The 24198-nt window shown below is 34.4% G+C and overlaps 1 protein-coding gene across 1 annotated transcript; it reads left to right on the top strand.

The window, feature by feature from the left end:
• Positions 1-16462: 16462 nt before the first annotated feature.
• LOC150086697 (venom protein 302-like) lies at positions 16463-23507 on the top strand. The gene is made up of 6 exons (XM_090372229.1): positions 16463-16530; positions 17202-17255; positions 21098-21209; positions 21390-21593; positions 23190-23243; positions 23454-23507. Exons 1-6 carry the CDS (start codon positions 16517-16519, stop codon positions 23505-23507), a joined length of 492 nt encoding a protein of 163 aa, XP_090228355.1. The 5' UTR covers positions 16463-16516.
• The last annotated feature ends 691 nt before the right edge of the window (positions 23508-24198 follow it).

Raw genomic sequence — 24198 nt, 5'->3', positions numbered from 1 at the left:
GAGGTGGGAGACATTTTTCATATCTGTGGTAAAAAAAAAGGGAGAAACTTTTAAGGTTCACTTCAAGCAATAAAAATATTGACTCGTGTATCACAATGGTCCAGCTAATGGGCAGTTCCCTAAAATAGACATGGCTTCAGTTTCACAGGGCCGGCTCAAAGAGGATGTAATGGCCCCTTAATACGTGAAGTATGATATTTAATGCTTACTAGGGAGCCAAATTCCCTCCCACACACATCAAAACGATATAACAAGCCGGCATTGCCATATAAATAGCTCTTAATTTGAATAATCCCCACTTGATCACTCCCTTGTCCAAAATTACTACAGATGCGCCACCTAGAGGCGTAGCAACCGTTTATTGCGAATGTTCTAAGTTATTATTATTATTATTATTAGCCATATGGTGCAAGGAAGCCTGAGGCTTATACTGCACCAGAGAAAAAAAAAATTCCCAAGTTACCCTGAGAGAGAGAGAGAGAGAGAGAGAGAGAGAAGTAGAAAGGAATCACCAAGAAAGAGAAGAATGATGATATCCAGCTCAGGACCCTGGGTGTACCAAGCCCATACTCACCAGATGTGAGTCCCCGGGGGTTGGCTCAGTCTAGCTGACCTTGCGACCTACAATTATATATGGAATATCTGCATGCCTTTTAAAAATTAAAAATAAAGATTTATACTCACTACGACTTAGTGTCTTTGAATACAGTTTGCGTAACCGGCGCAGGAAACATAAATAACAGTTTGATGTCTTCGATCAGGAAGTGACGTAGAGCAGAGCAACCGACTATTTCCTATATGGTCATGCGTGTGTTTTGCGCGCGCGCGCATGAGCGCGCCTGAAACTTAATTTTGATAAATTCGCTATTTGTCTGCGCGCGGCCACCCTTGTCACCAACGCAAGGATGTAGGAGGTCGATCCCAACATTATGCAGTACTACCAGTTGTTACCAATGGCAGCTGAAGGCGTGGCAAGCTACTATGGAATCCACGAAGTGTTTCAGGGGCAGATATCGATGAATTACGAGGCAACCAATAGTTACACAAGGCTTGCCGCATTACCTGATGTTTACTCAGTTAAAAGGGTAGCACATACATATATTTTCAACTTTTACATGGCCAATGGCAACGCAGTACCTGGTTTATTAAGTAGAAACGCCCAACATTTTACTATAAATTCTGCGCTCCCACCATTTATTGCTTAGAAAAGCCACCAACGGTGGAAGAAATTACTATTCTGACGTTTCTTATGCGTTACCCAGCTTTCATTTAAAAAATAATAATTTAAATAATAATAATTAGTATAATTATTTATTTTATTTCTATTTTTATTTACTATTAATTAATCCGTTTATTTTTTTTTTTCATATTTTTATTTATTTGCTACTGATTCCAGCAGTATGCTGAAAATCAAATAACAGAGAGAGAGAGAATCTTTATTGTAATTCGATGAATACAATGTAGATAAACGTAAGTAAAGTTGCAACTGTCTCATCACAGCCAAAGGCCAGGGCTCACATCAGAATTAAATAATTAATTATGTACACACAAGATATAAAAGGTAAAATTTAAAAAAAAAAACTAATAATGTTAAAAATGTTAATATTAGGCTTTATATATAACAATTATCTCGCTGTATAATTAATAAAAGACTCACTAGCTAGAAACAACTGCTTAACATACTTAGCACCCGATCGAACTAGTGCATAGCTCTTCTCCGACTGATTTCCTACTTTGTCCTTAAAATAATAAATAATGCATCTTTTGAACTGTAAGTTATCCATAAAAAGCTCCAAAGCCCTTATAAAAAAATACTTAAGCCGAATGAATAATTCTAATTTATGATTATAAATCTGCATACAAAATACCTGTTTACCCGTGATTTCTTAAAATACAGGATTTTTATTTTTAAAATTAATAATACATTTTAATTTTAAAAAAATATACAAAATATTAATTTTAACACTCTTACCATAATGGGAATAAAGAATATTTATTTATTTAAATCGAATTCATATTATACTGTCAGATTTATTTGTTCATCAGTTTTTTTTTTTTTTTTTTTTTATGGAAAGATAAAACAGATTTTGTAATAAAAATGAAACAAGGCATACTTATACATGACAAAATACTTATATCGCGTACTCTATTTATTTTATTATTATTATAATTTATATTTTATTGCACTCTAATTATTACAAAACTGGATTTATAATAAACATTTCAAAAAATGCTTATATCAGTTACTTTTTTTATTTTCCAATACTTAGTTAAGTAATTTATATTTTATACGATTCTAATTATTATAAAACAGGTTTTATAATAGAAATTATGAAATACGTAGCACAAATGTAAAAATACATATCACTTACCTATTTTTTTTAAATCCAAATACTGCATTACATAATTCCAATTTTACGTCACTCTGAGGAGATTCCTAGGGTTAAGTCAGCATAATAAGTGAACAATAAGAACAAAACAGAATATCGTAGTTTTTATAAAATCGATATAACTCTTCATCTATGAGCACACAAGATAACATGCCACTAATACTAAAAGCTACTCGCCATTGCAATGATGTCAATATTGGATGCGTGAGTCGGCGTCACGCGTTTTACCGCACGAGAGAGAAATAACGTGAATCTCGTTATAAACTTGAATAGATAGGTCAATTATAATTAACTTCGACAGCATTTTTTCTTTCTTTTTAGCTGTTGTATCTCATAGACAAGTGATTGATTAAAAATTATATGATTTATAGTTTCTTCTCTCTAGCCATGCACAGAAATCGTTTATTTCCGAAACTTCAATATATACAGTTGTATGACAAATCAATTTGCAAGATGCGTACCTTTTCGCTGTCGAAAAGAAAAGTGAAATATTTCCTTTCATTATTTTAGATGACAGATTAATTTTGTCTCTCAATAGATATCCCAAATATAATTAATTTATTTTAGAATACACATTGATAGAAGACACACTTACATTTATAATGCACGTAAAACTTAGATGTTGAAAGCAGAAGACAGATTACGTCACTACGTAACTAGTTAATTTTTCGCATGAAATTAATAGCTCCCTCTATTTACTGAATATTGCAAAATAAGTCAATACAATTTCTTTTTTCTAAAAGCCCAATGCAATGTTCAAATTTATATATATTAACAGAAATTATTATGAAATATAATTTCTCTTTATTTACAATATTTGCTTTTAAAGCAAATGTTGTTAAATTGTTTAAAATGTTATTAAGAAGTTTGAAATAGATTCTGATTTTAATTCTTTACACACACACACACTTGTTTAAGTAGCTGAGTGGCATTCGCAGCCGTGGCCAAAGCATCCTGATCACTGTGGGAAGTGATATTTTCAAGTCACCTACATAGGATGAAAATCCCCTGTGCGATGTGATGCCAAGAAAGAGTCCATGTGGTGAAGGGGTTGCGTTAGGCCTTCGGTTTAACGTGTAAAAAGCTCAAAAATTATAAGATTATTGCAGTGGTCTTGTATTCAGTTCTCCAGAAGGATAGCTAGGAGGCTTCATGAAGCACCGAAATGCTTCTCAAGAATATAAAGAAGGGGTTGAATGCGTATTTTGTCAAAAGTTGATTTTTTTTATTTTTTAATTACATACTTTTACATTATATAGATTTTTTTCATTTAGTCAGCTTCCTAAAGTTTATTTTAAAGTGGGCTTTTCTCCTACTTCTGAAAAAATGGCTCTCTGCTTTTTATGAAATACTTGAAACTATTCGCATATCTAGTGAGAATAGTGTCAAAATCAATTTGCAAGATGCGTACCTTTTCGCTGTCGAAAAGAAAAGTGAAATATTTCCTTTCATTATTTTAGATGACAGATTAATTTTGTCTCTCAATAGATATCCCAAATATAATTAATTTATTTTAGAATACACATTGATAGAAGACACACTTACATTTATAATGCACGTAAAACTTAGATGTTGAAAGCAGAAGACAGATTACGTCACTACGTAACTAGTTAATTTTTCGCATGAAATTAATAGCTCCCTCTATTTACTGAATATTGCAAAATAAGTCAATACAATTTCTTTTTTCTAAAAGCCCAATGCAATGTTCAAATTTATATATATTAACAGAAATTATTATGAAATATAATTTCTCTTTATTTACAATATTTGCTTTTAAAGCAAATGTTGTTAAATTGTTTAAAATGTTATTAAGAAGTTTGAAATAGATTCTGATTTTAATTCTTTACACACACACACACTTGTTTAAGTAGCTGAGTGGCATTCGCAGCCGTGGCCAAAGCATCCTGATCACTGTGGGAAGTGATATTTTCAAGTCACCTACATAGGATGAAAATCCCCTGTGCGATGTGATGCCAAGAAAGAGTCCATGTGGTGAAGGGGTTGCGTTAGGCCTTCGGTTTAACGTGTAAAAAGCTCAAAAATTATAAGATTATTGCAGTGGTCTTGTATTCAGTTCTCCAGAAGGATAGCTAGGAGGCTTCATGAAGCACCGAAATGCTTCTCAAGAATATAAAGAAGGGGTTGAATGCGTATTTTGTCAAAAGTTGATTTTTTTTATTTTTTAATTACATACTTTTACATTATATAGATTTTTTTCATTTAGTCAGCTTCCTAAAGTTTATTTTAAAGTGGGCTTTTCTCCTACTTCTGAAAAAATGGCTCTCTGCTTTTTATGAAATACTTGAAACTATTCGCATATCTAGTGAGAATAGTGTCAAAATCAATTTGCAAGATGCGTACCTTTTCGCTGTCGAAAAGAAAAGTGAAATATTTCCTTTCATTATTTTAGATGACAGATTAATTTTGTCTCTCAATAGATATCCCAAATATAATTAATTTATTTTAGAATACACATTGATAGAAGACACACTTACATTTATAATGCACGTAAAACTTAGATGTTGAAAGCAGAAGACAGATTACGTCACTACGTAACTAGTTAATTTTTCGCATGAAATTAATAGCTCCCTCTATTTACTGAATATTGCAAAATAAGTCAATACAATTTCTTTTTTCTAAAAGCCCAATGCAATGTTCAAATTTATATATATTAACAGAAATTATTATGAAATATAATTTCTCTTTATTTACAATATTTGCTTTTAAAGCAAATGTTGTTAAATTGTTTAAAATGTTATTAAGAAGTTTGAAATAGATTCTGATTTTAATTCTTTACACACACACACACTTGTTTAAGTAGCTGAGTGGCATTCGCAGCCGTGGCCAAAGCATCCTGATCACTGTGGGAAGTGATATTTTCAAGTCACCTACATAGGATGAAAATCCCCTGTGCGATGTGATGCCAAGAAAGAGTCCATGTGGTGAAGGGGTTGCGTTAGGCCTTCGGTTTAACGTGTAAAAAGCTCAAAAATTATAAGATTATTGCAGTGGTCTTGTATTCAGTTCTCCAGAAGGATAGCTAGGAGGCTTCATGAAGCACCGAAATGCTTCTCAAGAATATAAAGAAGGGGTTGAATGCGTATTTTGTCAAAAGTTGATTTTTTTTATTTTTTAATTACATACTTTTACATTATATAGATTTTTTTCATTTAGTCAGCTTCCTAAAGTTTATTTTAAAGTGGGCTTTTCTCCTACTTCTGAAAAAATGGCTCTCTGCTTTTTATGAAATACTTGAAACTATTCGCATATCTAGTGAGAATAGTGTCAAGATTTTTTATTGTTGATATATAAATAAATAAATTTTCTGTTTATACTCCGGGACGACCAAACGGTCAGAGGAGTTCGCATGATAGATTGAATACAAGAAACAGCACCGTATTCAGTAGTCACGGGCTTGAACCCCGGTCACTCAAGGCACGTGTACTTAGGCACCCGCGCGCCTGACCACTAGGCTACGGCGGCCTATCTTTTATCGCTGAGTGGAGGCAGGCTCAAATTTTTTTAGAAAACTGCATCCTATGGAAACTGGGTTAAGATACTTCCAGGATTTTGAAAAATTATTTTTTCGTATTGGTTTAACACAATATTTTTTCCAAGTTGTGAGGAATCCGGCATTTCGAAGGAAGGATTTTTTTTATATTTGGGGTAAGAATATGAAAGGTTTCGTGAGCTGCATATTTTCACGATGACAAGGGAAGGAGACTATCTGGGCAAACTGCATACTTGTTGGGCAAGTTATTTGATGATTTTATCAAGGTCCTGTCTGTGATGATATGTTCGATTAAAATTGACTTGAGGGTTGAGTTACATGGCGATCTGGAGATGTGTCTCCAAAAGTGTCAGCTTTGATAATAGTATCTTTTTTGCATTTTCAGGTCATTGTTAACCTTTGAATAGATTCTTTTTCATTTGGTCTGCTTCCTAAAGATTATTTTAAAGTGAGCTTTTTTTCTACTTCTGACAAAAATGGCTCTTCTTTTTATAATAAATTTTTTTTTTTTCTGTTTATACTCCAGGAAGACCACATGTCGTTAGAGAAGTTACAAGATATAAAACACAAGAACAGTACTGTATTTAGAGGTAATGTGGGCTAAAACTTTAGTCAACTCGTATTATTGTACTTTCGCATTAATCACTTGGCTACATGGAGTAGAATAATTAATGAAGTTTCTTGTGACTGCACTTTTATCATTTTCTGACTGTTCATACTTGCCAGTACAGTACGATCATTTTACGTCTTTGGATAACGACAGTCTGGTCTAATCTGCATTCTTAATTTTTCTTGCTGCACATACTGCAGCAGGGACTCCCAAAGGGGTTGATAATTGATTCCTTTGGGGTCAATCGTCATGAGAGGGGGCCGATAGATGACGGGGGGGCAGAATGGGCGTCGACGGGCAAATTATATAATAATAATAAATATAAAGAATATTATAATATATAATTTAAAAATATAATTATGAACACTGGCCTTGTTAACGAAGAAACGCAAAATAAACATCCCAAATTACGAACTACGGCAGAACTGTGTTTATTAACTTTCTCACAAATCTTATATAGTGGAAGCTGGATTCAGCCATATTAATAATTTACTGAAAAAAAAACAAGAAACAGGCTGAACATATCGGAAAGTGGGATCAAATTAAGTAATTTTATCCCGGATACTGGAGAGCTTATTGAAAACCGTCAGCCAAAACTGCCTCATTAACAATTAATTCTCATTAACAAAGTAAAAATGGCAGTAATAAACTAAATAATTTTTACTATGTTTTTTATTACTAAAGTAATTGGTAAGTAATCACGAACTGATTATAACTTACCTATGTATTATAATTATTTTATATTTTTTGATAAATAATTAACTGTTATTAACTGATTGTTCTTATAACCATCCATTAAAATTAAAATGTAAGTTTTAGACGAGGGGAGTCGATGTGTTTTTTTAAAAGGGTAGGCAGGTCTTTCTGCTATTAAGTTAATTGTCTCTTGTGGTGATGGGTCAAAAATAGATCAGTCAATCAATTTTAGTTTCCTTAGAATTTTCTCTTTGTTAATAAATTTTAAAGAAAAAAGATTTTTGAGATAGTTTGATGTTCGCGCTATTTAATGTTAGTATTACAGTATTAAGCAATTGGTGGGGTGGTTCAATAGTTAGTGGGTTATGATCAGAAGGTAAGCGAAAATCATTCAGTAGAAATGTTCTCCATGTTGTGATAAACAACATGGACAACGTTTCTAGGTCTGGTTACCTCTTACTGAATAACCTCCTCTTGTCGATGGGAATCGACGAGAGGAGGTTATCCAGTCCAGTCTTAATTTATGTGTTCAGTGTAAGGGACATGTTAAAAATATTTAGTAACCATTGCGGGAAGAGAATCTTTCAGACGGCAGACTAACCAGCGAAGTGCTCCGTTTTAGATTCTTAGCAGCGCTCGGATGGAAGGTAGCAAACAAATCTCTATTTTGATACCTTTGTTCCAACATATGCTTTGGCCTCAAAATTTATTTCGAAAAGTACTATAAATATGCAAATTACTACACTTGAGAATTTCAGGTTTTTGCGGGACGAAATTAATTCTTTTATTAGGAGGAGATATTTCAATTTAGGAAATTTAGTTGTTTGTCAGTTGTCAGGTTATGCCTGCAAATTATGCATTGAAAAACGGATAGTTTATTACATGAGCTTCTTAAATTTTATAGAAAAAGAGTTAGCGGCATAATGTGTTATTGAATTTTTTTTTTACACTATCCTTTTACGAAACTTTAAAAAAGGCAATACCATTTTCATTTTATGACATATTTTGCCGTGTTTACAGTCACAGCGAATGAGAGATGCGTATAAGGTGTGTTAGGCAGTGTATGTCAGAAATCATTGTTTTTGAATCTAGTCGAATTACAAAAAAATGTGTGGGACGAGATATGATTTCTTGCGATACTAACACAAAAAAATTTTTACACAAAAAAATTTAATACTCTTAAGTTAGAAGTATTGACCATCTTCTTTTTTTTTTTTTTTTTTTTGATTTGGTAGTTGTTGGCGCATCGGCTTCTGTGGCCATATTGCACCTCCCAAGGTTTTTGCAGTACTTTGATCCAAGCCCGAGGCGGGAATCGAACCCGCGACCTTTGGGTTGCCGGGTAGGTACTTTACCCACTCGGCTAGCCCGGTCGGCACCATCTTCTTACTGACCAATGTGGCTTGAGTATCAAAATTTGAAACAATATTTATTATATTGATTCCGGCCATTAATATTTATTTGTAAGAGTATCTTGAGTTTAAATTATTTATTTCAACTATAGAATTATTTATTAGCACATGCTTTGCTAATTTCATGATTATGAGATGCATTTGTACGCAACAGGCAAATAGATCTGTGAACACACTGTATACATATAATGTAAGAAAAATCGTACGATTTGGAGTACCATAAGAAATGGAGTATGGCCTTAGTGATCGACTCGTAAAAATATCTTAAGAACAATCTCTTACCCTTCTATATATCTTATCGCGCATGCGTACGTACACAATATATTGTGTACATAACTGGATGCATTCTTTAGTCGGTTTGCTTGCTTGCTGGAGAAAAACTCGTTCCTGGAGATAAAATGCAACCCTCGTGCGAGACTGGCTAACTTGACGACATTGTAAAAAAAAAAAACAATAATAAAATAAAAGTTCCTGCTGTCGAGACGGAATTTGAACATGAAGCCTTTTCACATGGTGTTGAAGGATGATGATCGTAATCGCTATACTAGCCCCTAGGACTCATACATTATTCTACTGAAAGACACGAGACACTTGCAGTTATGACAACATCATGTACTTATTCAAATAAACTAATAGCTTGTTGGCTCACCACTGACTGCAATGAGCGCTACAGCTAAAGGCTGAGCAACACGCTTTTACATCACAGTCGAAGACTTTCTATTAATTTTTTGTGGAAAGCTAGTTGTACTGTGCTCAACTTCTCCTTTACATCATTTGAATTGGAATGGAACCGTTGTAATGCAAACTGGAAGTTTAGTCAGTGCATTGTGCTGGCTATTGCAGTATTTCGATATTATTCTCTTCAAAAGACACAGGCCCTAGCGAGCAGCACAGTGGTTATAGCCACAGTCTTCCCACACTTGGTAATAAAGACCTGGGTTTCAATTCCAACTATAAAGCGAGGAAATTTTACCTCCTTTTTTCACAATGAGATTGAGTTAGCCGGCGTCAGGCGAGGGTCGCATAGTTTTCTCCTGAAAAATCGGATTTTTGGTCCAGAAAACAGCAAACTGACGGAAGAATACACGCGGTTACAAACACAATATACCGAAGTCTCATAGCCTTAGTTGCTTTTCCGTTTAATACACACGTATTCTGTTTATTCAGAAATGGCTGTGTATTAATGATGCTATTGCACTTAATATATACATACACACGTAGCATAATCTAACCGAAACACCTGTTCAAAATCCTTATTATTATTAGTATTAGCGGTGGCAAATAATGCAAGGAAGCAAGCTGTATAAGCTTGCTTCCTTGCATCAGCCAAAAAAAAAAAAAAAAAAAAAAACCCCTTCCAAACTTACTTGTTCATCCCCTCCAATAGTTTGTATACATCTTCCTTAAATTTATTTAAACTGTCCACTTCCAAAAGAGATGGAAATTTGTTCCAACAATCAACCACCAGCTGGCTGAAGGCAAACTTCTGCACATCTAACCATCCTTTCTCGACTTGAATTTATGCCCCCTCATGTGTGTAGCCTGAGAAAGAGGAATAACGCCATCAGCACTGAGCTTGCTCGATCCACTAAAGCTTTAAACACCTCGATCAGATAACCTCGCAAGTGCCTAGTCTCTAGATGCTGCAATTTGCAGAGACCTTGGTTCTCTTACCAAGTCTTTCTTGGTAAGAGAACCCTTTGTTTTTTGACATGCAGAATTGTTTGATATGTTGGTGGAAGGTGGAAAGTATAAGTGCTCCTTCTATAAAAATTGCCACAATGCTGTACACGTAGAATTGTTCAGAACAGAAATGTAGAATGCAGAATTCATAATCCCATGCAATGAGACTAGTGAAACTTGTCCATTGGGACATTCTTCATGAGAAAACGCGTCCTTCAGACCGGAAGGATGTGACTTGCCGATTTCACTGATTCACAATCCAAGTCAGCGCGCCTTGCACCATGCCAATCGACAGTATGTATTTGTTTTTGTCCCGAAAGGCTTGTGGAATGTGGCTCTCCCGTGAATAATAGCATGCAGCAATTGTCATGAAAACAATTACAGGTTTGCCTGTGCATCATTTACATCTAAAACTGTTAACTCTTTCCATATTCTCATCATTCCGCGTACACGTTTGATATGAATTCGGGCAAATCGCTGATCTTATATATTTTTTTGTAAAAATATGTAAAGTGTTTACATATTTTAGTCACATACGATTTCCTGTAATCAGAGGAATGTGCTATTAATTTTAGTTGGATATACTTGTACACTTTTCCATATTGTTGATAATTTCATTATGAAATTAAAAAATCCTAAGAGTCATCGGTTATGACAAGTTTCTTAGAGCAACATGCTTTCAATAGCATACCCGCACTTGGCATTAAGTATGCAAACGCTGAAGCTACACCCGGTCTCCTGCTTTCATGAAGCATTGTGCAATAAAATGTAAGCTTCTTTTGAACTTATTTTTCAAGATAATTTAATTTTCACACTTGTATTTCTTTGCTATCTTTAAGACGTAATTTCAATATTGGAGTACCTCATTTATCTGTTTAATAATTAAGAAATAACAAGGGTGGCGAGAAGGGAAATCAAAGATTGACAGGACATCGCTGAGCATTGAGCCAATTCAGCGTCTTTTTTTTTTTTTATGAAAACCCCAAACACGAAAGGTATCAAAACCTATAGTACTTAGTACCGTGCATGGGTTGAAGTAGAAGTATGGGGGGAGGGGATGCCGGAAACTTTGCTCTAGAGACTAAACATGGGTTTCACCTCTTCAAGCCTCCAATAAGCAAAGTGGTGGTATTTCACCGGTTGATGAAAGTCATCTACCACCTGCAGCAGAAGCGGCCCTAGCCTAGCTGCCTGAAACTGGCGCCCTTGGCAAATCACGCAAGCGAGATCGCTCTCCCAAACTCAAAAGACAGAGGTTGTTTGGCGACATAAGGGAGCGCCTAGTTGCATACATGGCTCGGTCACTCCTATTCTGCAGCAGGGCGTCTTTTCCATTAGGCACTGTGCCTAGCGCCTACGAAAAAAAAAAAAAAACCAAACAAACGGGGTCATAAAAATATATGTAAACGATTTTATTCCAACAATAAAGTTCTGCAAACTAATTTTTAAAACAGATTTCTAAAATAAATTCTGTCTTCGGCTTTTTCGGTTAGCAAAATCATTAACATTGTCAATCATTAACAAATAAATGTTGTGGAAATAACTTCAATACCAAATTTATAGAAACGTTTTCGAATTTATTTAAAAACAAATTAGATAACGCAGGATCATTTTAATGTTTGGTATAATGTAGGGAGCCCTCAAAATAAAGAGTAAAAACACGAAACGAAGAGTGCCTCGGGATTACGAACACCAAACATAGAGTAGTACTTCGTGCCTACGAATTCCAAGAGATAGTCCTGGTTAACGATATGATTTCTGAAACCGTGTAAACCATTACAGTTTATAAGAGTATTTTAAAGAGTGGCCAACTGATATGACAACATTATGATTTTCTGGTATAAAAAATATATGAAGCAGCTCATATATTTTATATGAATTACTTTCTCCTTCTATCTCTTTCCTGGAAACTCTAGTTTTTCACTATTCAGATCTACAAAATAAGCGTATTCAAAATAATCCGTCCTCCAAACAAATGACCTTTTTTTTTTTTTCGTTTTTTTTTGGAAATTTTACTGAATATATATATATATATATATATATATATATATATATATATATATATATATATATATATATAATTACTAACACATATTGATAATAGATGGCGCCAGAGAAACATCTTGTGGCTCCATCTATGTGTTTTATTTCTTACCGCAGAGACCATTTTTAAAGCTTTACAAAATATCTAAAACATATAAATTAAACACAAAAAGATTTTCTTTTTAAAGATATATCCTAGTTAAATTTACTGTAAAGTAGCTATATTTATATGAAGGAAACCACTTTGATAAGCGTCGCAATTTTCAATTCGATTTTCGCTTATTATGAATCTAAAACGCTAACGAAGAAATTACTGTAACTTAATATTACGCGTAAGGATAACACAGCAATTGTGAATAAAAAAAAAAGAAAAAGAAAACATTTTATGATGTTTAATAATATTAACTTTCAATTAAACCTAATAATATTTATATTATTACGTTTAACATTAATAACTGTTTCATTAATTATTAGTCTATGTTTAATTTTATTATAATTAATAAATAATGAAATTTAATAAAATTAGTTTAATTGAAGGTAAAAAAGATAATTAAATATTCTTTTAGCGGTATCGTGTGCAAATATATTAAAAACTGGAAATAGGTGAAATAATTAGCACTTCAAGATGTGAAACGGGTGTTTACTGAAGAAGTGGTACAGGAAGTACCATGAAACGTCTGAGAATAATCTGTAATTCTTGAAGAAATTAAAGAATGTGCGTGAAGCAAGTTCAACTGCTCATTAATTAACCAATTTCCAGTTAAAAGAGATAATTGTTTTACACTGGCGTATTGAAAAAATCATAAAAAGTATATTTATTTAAATATTCGATTTTTAAAATTTCACGAATAATAGTGCATTAGAAATTTTTGCTAGTTGACATTATTGTGATTATTAATGATTATCGCTGATCATTCTCTTTCCCAGATGATCATTACAAAGGGGAGTTATTTGATAGTTATTTAAGTGTGCTTACCGCTGCGGCTTCAGTATGCCACCAGGTAGAATTTCAATATCAACTTTCACTTCTAACTTCTTGGAAATATTCAGTACAAATCGGTTCCATGTCCCTCTTGGGTAGCACGGTGGATAACAGTATACATAAATATAGTGAAAATTCTCATGTGTTGAAAGTCATGTAATCGAAAGCTCAAATTCTGGTATATTTTTATTTTATTTATTATTGAGGCTACAGATGATGATTAGAGTGATTACTAATAAGGGATATATTTTTATTTAATCGAAGTCTCACTGCACTTTTCGTAGAAAAAAAAAGTATGGCTTATAATTCAAAACTGTTTATAGTGTTATGGTCTTATTAAATTATCGTCATATGCTTCTATATAATTCTAATGAATGTTATATGTGAGATTTGTTCAAAAAAGTGATGCGAATGTTACAAAACTGGGTAATGCGATGGATGAACAGGGTCACGGGCAACTCATTCACCATCTCCAGGGCTGTTTTATATACCATTTAAAATATCACTCCCTGGAGAGTGCTCATAGCATCCAGGAATATTCTTCTTCTTTCCCAGATGCTTACAGGTGTGATTGACGCCCCCAGTCTTCGAGGACTTCACGTGCTAGACGCAGTAATGACAACTCCCACCTACAGTTGCATTCTATACTGTCCAACCTGTGGTATCTGAAGAATTTCTTCCCAAACAACTCAGTCAACCTTTTCAATTCATTGGCAATAGACCCTGTAAAATACTCCGAAAGCAAGCAGTACAGAGTGAAGAGCCTCTCTGAAGCTCACAGCTTACTTCAACTATAATCTTGTCAATAATTGAATTTTGTAAACAATATTGTAAATATACGCACTTGTGTAAATATTGTAAATAATTGTAATTCTTGCATTTTTGTACGCCCTTCTAGCCGGTCGGCTGTGTATAAGGGGTGTTTGCAAACACTTGCTACTTTAACGGATTTAATAATAATAATAATAACCAAAAAGGATTTTTTTCTCCGACGTCCTCTGCAACTCCATTCCAAACATGAAGGTATCAGGGAAGTCTGATACTATCAGCAGCGTTCTTTTCTTGAGCTATTGTGGGTAGCACGGTTAGTAGAATCGCCATCCTCCCCATACCAGTTAGCAAACTCTTGAGTTCGAGTCCCGTCGATAACGTGAGGAATTTTTATAGGTCTTTTAACGTGGCTGAGTTAGTCGGTATGAGGCGAGGTTTTTTTCTCTCCCGAAAACTCGGGTTTTTGTCCAACAAATAGAAAATTGACCAAAGAACACATGCCATTTACAGACGTAATACAAGGAGCAATATGACCTTAGTTGCTGATGCTCCTACTCTACTGCTACTACTTTTCGTGAAGGACGAAGCTGATGAGGATCCGATCTGCTGTTTGCAGATCGGACCCTCACCGGCTTCATCTTGGGTAACACATCAAGTTTGAAAGGACTCATGTCCGGAAAGTAAGCGTGGTGAGATGCAGAAGATAACTGTCCGTCCACAAGGTGAAAATGCTTTTCCAGAAACAAGTGATAGTATGCAGCATTTCCAGCATCAGCTTGTGGAACAACAACACGCAGAACGCAAGAATTACAGTGGCGGATAAAAAAAACTGCATTACCTTAAAAAAATTAACATTTGGAGTGAAACGTATAAGGTATTGTTTGATTACAGTCATTTTGGTTGTGGCAAAGCAAAGGTATTGCGTCAGATAACGGTTCTATTGCATCAGACAGTAATTGCATCAGCCGTTTCTATAAATACGGCGTTGCAAGGGCGTACACGCTCATTAGTATCCTGTTTTGCGGAGGTGTAAGTATGGCTCCGGGGTGCTGAAATTAAAGCGTGAAACCGGTGATGTAAAGAGAAGACCTGGATCAGGCCGTAATGGTGTCCAAATACCTGGTGCAAGACGCAAAGAGCGCCTTCGTGTGTTACGCAAGCAACACGAGTTCATGGACCCATCGCGCATGGTGCCCACTATCCAGGCAGGTGGCGGTGGGGCATGTTTTGTTGGCTAGAACTAGGACCACTGGTGCGTATGGATCAACGTTTCAATGGTGAGATATACCGGTTGCTCTTAGGCGACAATGTACACCTTGTCATGTTGCATTTTTTCCGGACAGAAAAGGGATCTTCGAAGACGATAATGCGCCGTGTCATTGGGCCCGCACCATGCAGGAGTGGTTCGAGGAACACAGTGAAGATATTTGGAGGCAAATCACTTGCCTGGTCTCCAAATTCTCCTGACCTCAATCCAATTTGAACACCTGTGGGATACTTTTAAACAGGAAGTGAGGCTTATGGACGCACAACCATCATGTATTCGAACGCTCTGGAAAGCCTTGCAGGCAGCATGGCTGCAGATCCCTAAGAAGGTCTTCAGATATCTAGTGGAGTGTTAATGCCTGGGCTAATAGCAGCTGTTATCCGTGCGAATGGTAGTCCAATATGGTATTAGGTAGATGGTCATAATTCAGTGTATATCAACTATTGTACCAATATTGCTGAATTTTTACGACGTTTAGATTTAGTTACAGATGAATTTCTTTCTGAAAAAGCCTACTGAATCTAGAAACTGTGCATGCGTCAGTTCTATGGCTTTCATGTTTATAATAATAATTGGGATATACAAAATGTATCTAGAAAAGTCGCACGGCATACAATTTGTGTGATATTAAATAAATTCAAAACAACTTATATGCAACATTTTTTTGTAAAATAAGTGATACACAAAATTTGATATTAAATAAATTCAAAACAACTTATATGCAACATTTTTTTGTAAAATAAGTGATACACAAAATTTTAAATAACAATAATGTCAGTTACGATTAAAACTAACATCAATAGTCTACACAGTCAGTATGTACACATTAATAATCTTTAAATGGACTCGCAATTTCTGGTTTATCGTGTACAAAATATGACATTCTAAGTTTAAAATTACATTTTAATAAATTAAACACTACTTGACAACTAACAAAAATAATAATATAAATTCACTATAGCACCCCCTTCCTACATTAACCAACGTAATCACAAAAGCAGAAAGAAACACAAAGAAGAAATATGAGAAGGAGAAATACTGTTACTGTTCATGGACGAAACTAGATACCATACGAAATCTTGTACCAGAGTAGTCGCATTCTGCTCATTAAATCTTGCAGACACTCAAAGTTCAAGTGAGTTTAGAACAGGATGTATTGTTCAGTGTAAGTAGTGTTTTTTACGATGTTTAGATTTGACGTTATTTTAAATGTATAATATTAAGAATTTTGTTCACACGAATGTTGGAACAAACATTATGTTTGTGTGAAATAAGAATATGAAACTGAGGTTTGTGTATTTTAAACAAGATACTAAATCTTTGAGAAAAAAGTATCGTTTATAATTTTCATAGTGATAGTAGGACAAAAATACTATTGTTCAGAAATGTTTATAAATTCTGTTTATAATTTATGTATTTATTATATGTTTAAGTTCTTCCAAATATTTTCTGTTAGATAATTCAATTAAAATGAGGAAACACCATATTTATAAAGAGCAAAGTCATTTATTTACTTATTAAGGAATACATAAAACTGTATATTTTTTGAATTTTAAAGAAAAAGAAAAATACACTGCATTGAAACACTAAAATACATGCAGGCTGTAATTAGAATTTATGGAAAAATAAAAGAGAATGTACATTTAGTTATATGAAGATAGGAAGACTAACTTGCCATTTCAAATACTTTATGGCTACCACGATTCCAACCTTCGTAGTTAATACCTTCACAAACGAGTTGCCCCGGTATTGCACTTCTTTCAACATCACCAAATGGTTAATCTGCCATTTATTTAAAAGATGAAAGACTGCTATAAATGCCTGTTTTTATTACAGGAAGAAGACAAGTCTAGTGTTAAGAGTGATTTTGATTTACGTCAACCTCCAAGGGTAAGTCATAAGCAGACAGTTTTGTTTGCGTTTCTTGGAAGGTTAAGGAATTTTATTTTTTTAAGTGTCTTAGGTAAGGAAAGTGATATTTTAAGATTCTGTTATATAATAACGAAAAATATTCATATATATTGTCGATATAAGTTTATAATTTTTGGGTTAAAATAACCTCCAAATGGGGAACCATTTTTACAGAGAGGAGTGCATTACGCATATTTTTATTGTTATAATGCTGTTTTAGAAAATAGGTTGTTAGAAAAAATTTAGAAGAAAAATTTGTACAATGCTGTACTATATACAAAACTAATTTTTGAAAAAATGAAACTGTTAGAAAATTTTTAGAAAATATAAGTTTTTATAAAAAAGAAACAAGTTAGAAAAAATAAGATGTTATAAAGAGAAAAAATCTTAGAAAAAAAACAGGTAGAAAAAATCGTTTTGGAAGAAATCGGTTGTTTTTTAAAAAATAATATTACAGAATTAATTGGGCTCACTTCCATATGTATAACTTTCTGATTGCGTAATAATCAGCCAATCAAATCATTGCCTGAGTTTAGTAGAACAGAAGACGCATTTTATGCGCAATGAAAATACTTTTTTCTATAGAAAACGTTTGAAGTCGTATACTTTGTGATGTTATTTGTTACTTCAATAATTCGATAAATGCAACGAGGAGTAAAAACTTTTTAAAACGAAAAAGTATATGTTTAAATAAATGTTTTATTTCAAAACTAGCTGGTCATTATGGTTATTTTAATTATTTTGTCAAGTATGTTCTTATGCGAAATGTGTCTAAAAACTTCAATTAATTTTAATTTCTTTATTAATTTTAATTAAAACAGGTTGCTTCATAGCATGTGGGCTGTACCATGAGAATGGACAGGTGCTGAAAACAATGAAAAAATGAAAAACTATTGGGGGGATATATGCTATGACCGGAAACAAAGGACCAGTCCTTAGTGTCCGGTCATAGCCATACATCCCCCCGCCCCCAAAAAAAAGAAGAAGCAAAAAACAAAAAAAAAGGAAACAAAAATACCTATGGAAGACTTAATATTAGTATTAGTACTAATTGTGAGAAATTATACCACTAAAGCAAGCTCATATAGCATAAGCCTAAAAATAAAAAGTAAAAAAAAATTTCTCACATCACCTGTCCGACATCTCTAATAATTTTTCTAGTCCCTACTTTCATTTATTCAAAGTATCCAACTCCACAACACTAGATAGAAGTTTGTTCCACCAAACGCTGGCTGAAGGCCAACTTCCGCACATCTGTCCTTCAACCATTCTTCGATTTGAATTTATGACCCCTGATGTGCGTAGTCTCAGCAAGAGGAAGAATGCCATCAACAATGAGCTTACTCAATCCATTCAAGGGATTATTCAATCCACTCAATCCTTAAACACCTCAATCGCAGATCTCCTCGCAGGTACAGGGAAAGTCTTGTCTGACAAATTTGATAGGATATTATGATGTGGTAACAAAGGAACTGGATGTAAAAAATAATTTTGATATCATATATTTGGATTTCAGGAAAGCTTTTGACACTGTTGCGCATGGAAGACTATTGTACAAATTGGAGCAGAATGGTACTAAAGGTAAGTTGCTACAATGGATAAAAGGTTGGTTGAGTGGGAGAAGACAGAGGATGGTAATTAATGGGTGTTGCTCTTCGTGGACTAATGTTATTAGTGGAGTCCCACAGGGTTCGGTGTTGGGTCCTCTGTTGTTTTGTATATTTATCAATGATATTGATGAAGGTATATCAGGCTCAGTGTCGAAGTTTGCAGATGATACAAAGGTTGGCAGAGTTGTTAATGACAGTAATGGCAGTGTGCCACTGCAACAGGATCTAGATAATATGGGCAGATGGGCTAAGAAGTGGCAACTGAAGTTTAGCCTTGATAAATGCAAAGTACTGCATATGGGTAGAAGTAACCCCAGAGAAACATACCAACTGTGTGGTATTACACTTAAGGTGGTAGAAAATGAAAAAGACCTGGGAGTAATTGTGCAGTCAGATATTAAGTTTTCTGAGCAATGCAGACAGGCTGCCAGGGCAGGTCATTGGGTTTTGTCAATGATATATAGGAATTTTGCTAGCAGGGAAAAGGAGGTGATTGTCCCTCTGTATAAGGCAATGGTCAGGCCACGCCTTGAGTACTGCGTACAGGTCTGGAGGCCTCATTTTAGGAAGGATGTAGATTTGCTTGAGCGTGTACAGAGAAGGGCAACAAGATTGGTGAGGTGAATGAAGGGATCCATCCTCTTACCAAAAGAGGCTTAAGTTCTGCAAATTGCAGTGGCTGGAGACTAGGCACCTGCGCGGTGATCTGATTGAGGTGTATAAGGCCTTGAATGGGTTGAGAACGCTGAATTTTGATGGGATCCTTCCACTTGTTCAGATTACGAACCTAAGGGGGCATAAATTCAAATTAAGAAAAGACAGATGTAGAATAGATGTTCGGAAATTTGCCTTTAGCCAGCGGGTGGTTAATTGTTGGAACAAACTTCCATCTGTCGTTGTGGAAGTTGATAGGCAATGCAAAGTTTTAGAGATCTAACGGATTCTAAGCATTCGCTATCCTTTACTAGGAAGTTGATAGGTTAAATAAATTTAAGGAAGAACTGGACAGGCATTTGGAGGGAGTGGTGTGATTTTTTTTTTTTTTTTTTGGGGGATGCTGCATAAGCTCATACACTTGCTTTTTTTGCATCACATGCCACTACTACTACTACTACTACTACTACATGGTCCCCAGAGGCTGTAATTTTCGGAATGAAGTCTTTCTTGGTAAGAGTACTTTTTAAGGCGACCATACAGGTCTGGAAGCCTTTCTTTTAAGGCACTTATAAGACTTCTAGACCTGTATGCAGTACTCAAGATGTGGCCTGACCATTGCCTTAAAGAGTACAATACAACTGTATAATCACCTCTTTATCCTTGCAAGAAAAATTCCTGCATATCATTGACAGAATTCCTTGAACTGTCTTCACTACTCACAAACTTTATATCTAATTGCGCAATTACCCCCAGATCTTTTTCGCTCTCCGCTACCCTGAGTGTAGTACAACACAGTTGGTATCTTATTCCAGGATTACTGCTATCCGATATCACAAAAAAAAAGAAAGAAAATAAAAAGCAATACACTCTCGGTCAACCGTAGAGATCATCCTTATCAATTCTTTTAGCGCGAGGGTATTGTTCGTTATTAAACTATCCTATGTGAACCAGAGGCACTACAAGAACAGATAAGACAGTTCTACGGCGTTTTTGCGATGCTGTTCAGAGAAAACTGGCGGTGTAGTGGGCTTTAAAGAATTGGTGCTTGCATCATGATAATGGCCCTGCACATTCGGTACTTTCCATTCAAGTATTTCTTGCGATGCACTCCATTACTGTAATCCACCGTCTCTGCCATACTCACTAAATTCAGCTCCCACTGATTATTATTTATTTATTTTTTATTATTATTATATATATATTTTTTTGTTTCCCAATCTTAAAACTCCCTTGTGATGTAACCGATTTGCAACAACCGAGGAAATCATTCAAAACGCGACACAGAATTTATCAGAAATTGTAAAGATCCCTATTAGGAATACTTCCAGAAGTTAGACAAGCGTTGGAATCAACATATACAATATCAAAGGCAATCCATCCGAATAGCTGATAAGCTTCATTATTTTCCAAATCACACCTTCTACAAGAACAGCCATTCTAAAAACTAGGTAGTACCCCACGGTATTTTGTTCTAAGATGACGTTATTCCTGCCTGTTGCTGTACTACTTTTCTGCTCGCATTTATCTTTTTTATCTTCATTTATCTTTGCATAGCATTCAGTCGTTAAGCTGCTGGTGTGACAAGAATGAATGCCCCGAACCACCGAAGAATTGTCTCGCAGGCACAACTTTAGATCCTTGCAAGTGTTGTGTAGTGTGCGCTAAGGTATGTGTGTGAACCATTCATAATCTATCCATAGTTAGTAGACCACAAACTTTGCTTTTCTATCGTATATATAAAGACTATACTTTACTGTAAATAAAGAAATTATTTATATATAAAGGGCAGCTTTATGAGATTAATTCTTTACTTCTTTTGATCATTGTGCGAATAATTTATTTTCAGGCTGAAGGTGAGAAATGTGGAGGGCCATTCGATATTAGCGGAACATGTGGAATTGGACTGATATGTCAAAAAGGGTTCCCACCATCTTCGCTGGATGAAGGCTATAATTTTAATGCCACTGGAAGGTGTAAAAAAATTAAAAAAACGAAGAAAAAATCATTTCGAAAAGCGCCACTTTGCCCTTATAATTCCAGGCGTTGCAAGGTATCTTGAGCGCCTAAATAAATATCAAAATCTGTATTTGACTTAATAAAAAATTCTCCATATATGGACCTCAATTTTTTAAAGTTCACAAACACAAATGTTCTCTTTAAAATGCATTTAATATTTGAACGAATAGTACCTTTAAAAAACTGCACTAAGAAATATAATTATACCATCGCTGATTGGTTAATTCATATACAACTGCCCTGTCTTCTTTTATGGTTCTTTTCGTGCTGTAGTTAAGATAACCAGGCGAGGTTTATTTGGGGTCTTAATCCCGAAAACGCAGGGTCTTCATCTGCAGCAGAAGCAAACCAACGGTAAAATACCCGTAATTTACATTCAAGATATACAGATGCCTCATGGATTTAATTGCCTTGGCACAAATTCTAAGCAATATAAAATTTATTCGTTTTTAAAAAGCCCATTGTTTCGCTAATTCGTTAGGGAAAAAACATATTCAAATCACACTACTTCAAAGTTTTTCGTACAAAATTTGCCCTTCTAAGTTAAATGACATTTTATTAAATTACACACGTACACTTTTGATACGCATGTAAAATAAGAATATAAATTCACTAATGCGTTACGCATATTTCATTTCCCCAACCCCCAAAAACACGTATACTGATTTTAAGCACGGAAGAAATAAGAGATGAGAAATACTGTACTGTATGTGAATGAAACTGGAAACGTTAGAAATCTCGTTCCAGAGTAGTCTTTTTTTTTGCTTTTCGATTGTCTCTGTCTCTCTCTCTCCCCCCCTTAAAGTTCAGTGAGTTTAGAGCAACTGAAGGATGTATTGTTCAATGTAGGTATCCCTTTTCGTAATGCTTATGTTTTATACTGTTTAAATACATAATATTAAGAATTTTAATTTTAAATTAATGCGTAAAATAAGCACATAAAACCGACTCCTTATATTTTAATTACGATACTAATAATACTAATAAACGGCATTAGTTTGCTAATTATACTACTAATCTTAGAGGAGGAATATCGTTTAATTTTCAGACAAAAATGCCATTGTTCAGAACTTTTTCCAAATTCTACATACAATTATGTATTTATTATATGTTGAAATTCTTCCAAATTCGCATTACAGATAATACAATCTTAAATAAAATAGCCTTACTTGCCATTTTGTTAGGTGATTCACTCAAAATAAGCAAACGTACATTTATTAGAAGTTAGACGAATGCTGCGCCACCTTGATCGAAATTTGTAGAAAATTGGTAAAAAGCGAAAATTTTGAATGCGTTTTTTTTTTTTGTAAAAAATTCTATGCAAATTATAATAAAGCTAATTTAATTTAATTACATATGAATTTATTTATAATTCAGTCATAATTGTGTAGATTGGGTTGATGGTAATTTTATTTTAGACTACGGATAATGTAATTTTGTGCTAAATGAAAATAAAAGTACCTGCTCATGACAGGTAGAAAACTATTCACCGAGTGAGTGAGGAAGCGGATATAGTAAATGACACATATCGTATATGATAATCAATAGAAGAAACTATTATACGTTGTTGGGAAGCAGTCCCTGACAAAATCCACATATTTCTTTTAATTGGAGTAATATATTCTTACAGGAAGAAGGCATGTCTGGTGTTTGGGGTGGTTTTGATTTCCTTCAGCTTCAAAGGGTAAGACATAAGTTAACAGTTCTATTTGTGTTTCTTAGAAGTTTAAGGATTATATTTTTAAAGTTTTATACATAAAGTTTTTTATGAATATTGTATAATAACGAAAAATATTCACGGAACTCGCGCCATAAGTTTCTAATTTTGGGATAAAAAATTTAGATCGTGGCCACATTTTTACGAAAAATTTTGTATTTTTTGTTAAATACTTAGGTTGTCTCTTCGAACAAAAATATTATTACAAAATCAGTGTATTTAATTAGCTAAAATAATTAATCATTTATCCATCTATTTATTGCAATTTTTATAAGCTGCTGAATGTGTAATATCAGCCATTACTTTTTCTAGAAAGAATTATAATTATCGTTTAATTCAGCCTCTCATCTCAGTTGGCCGAATTATTCGCTCTAAGATACCTTTAGCTTCAAAGGTGGTCCTTGTGCATATGACCGCTCTTATATATTCTTGTCAGAGACTTAGTAATTTATAATCTCCTCTTTTCGATATTCTCTGTATTAAAATTTCTCTATTCCATTCTGTCAAATTCATCCCTTGCCTCTATCGATCTCCCTCTCCTACTAATTACTAGGACCTCTTTGAGTTACTTTCTTAGAAGCTTGACTTTCTCTAGTTCAACTGTCCTAACAGTGAAGTAATTTTCCTTGGATACTTTATTGTTCATAACTCCAGTTGGCTTCGGTTTTCTAGCACACAAACCCAGCTGCTCCAGATGCTGAGGCTTTTGCAATTATCTACCAGAATACCAGACAATCCCAACCACACAACCAACACTCTTCATCTTTTTCTCACGAACAAACCGTCTAAGTACACGATCGAGGTGAGTCTCTGCGCACGTCAGAACACAACTTGGTGATGGTCTCTCTCCAATAGTGCCTTTCTCTAGTGGCTATTCCCAGTCTTGCGTTGTTTGATATTACAAAAATACAAACTGGATGAT

This window comes from Mastigoproctus giganteus, chromosome 4 (assembly GCF_048544385.1).
Source record: "Mastigoproctus giganteus isolate SK-2022 chromosome 4, ASM4854438v1, whole genome shotgun sequence".
Lineage (NCBI taxonomy): Eukaryota > Metazoa > Arthropoda > Arachnida > Uropygi > Thelyphonidae > Mastigoproctus > Mastigoproctus giganteus.
Note: the sequence above shows the minus strand (reverse complement) of the source record. Positions and strands in the feature narration are given on the sequence as shown.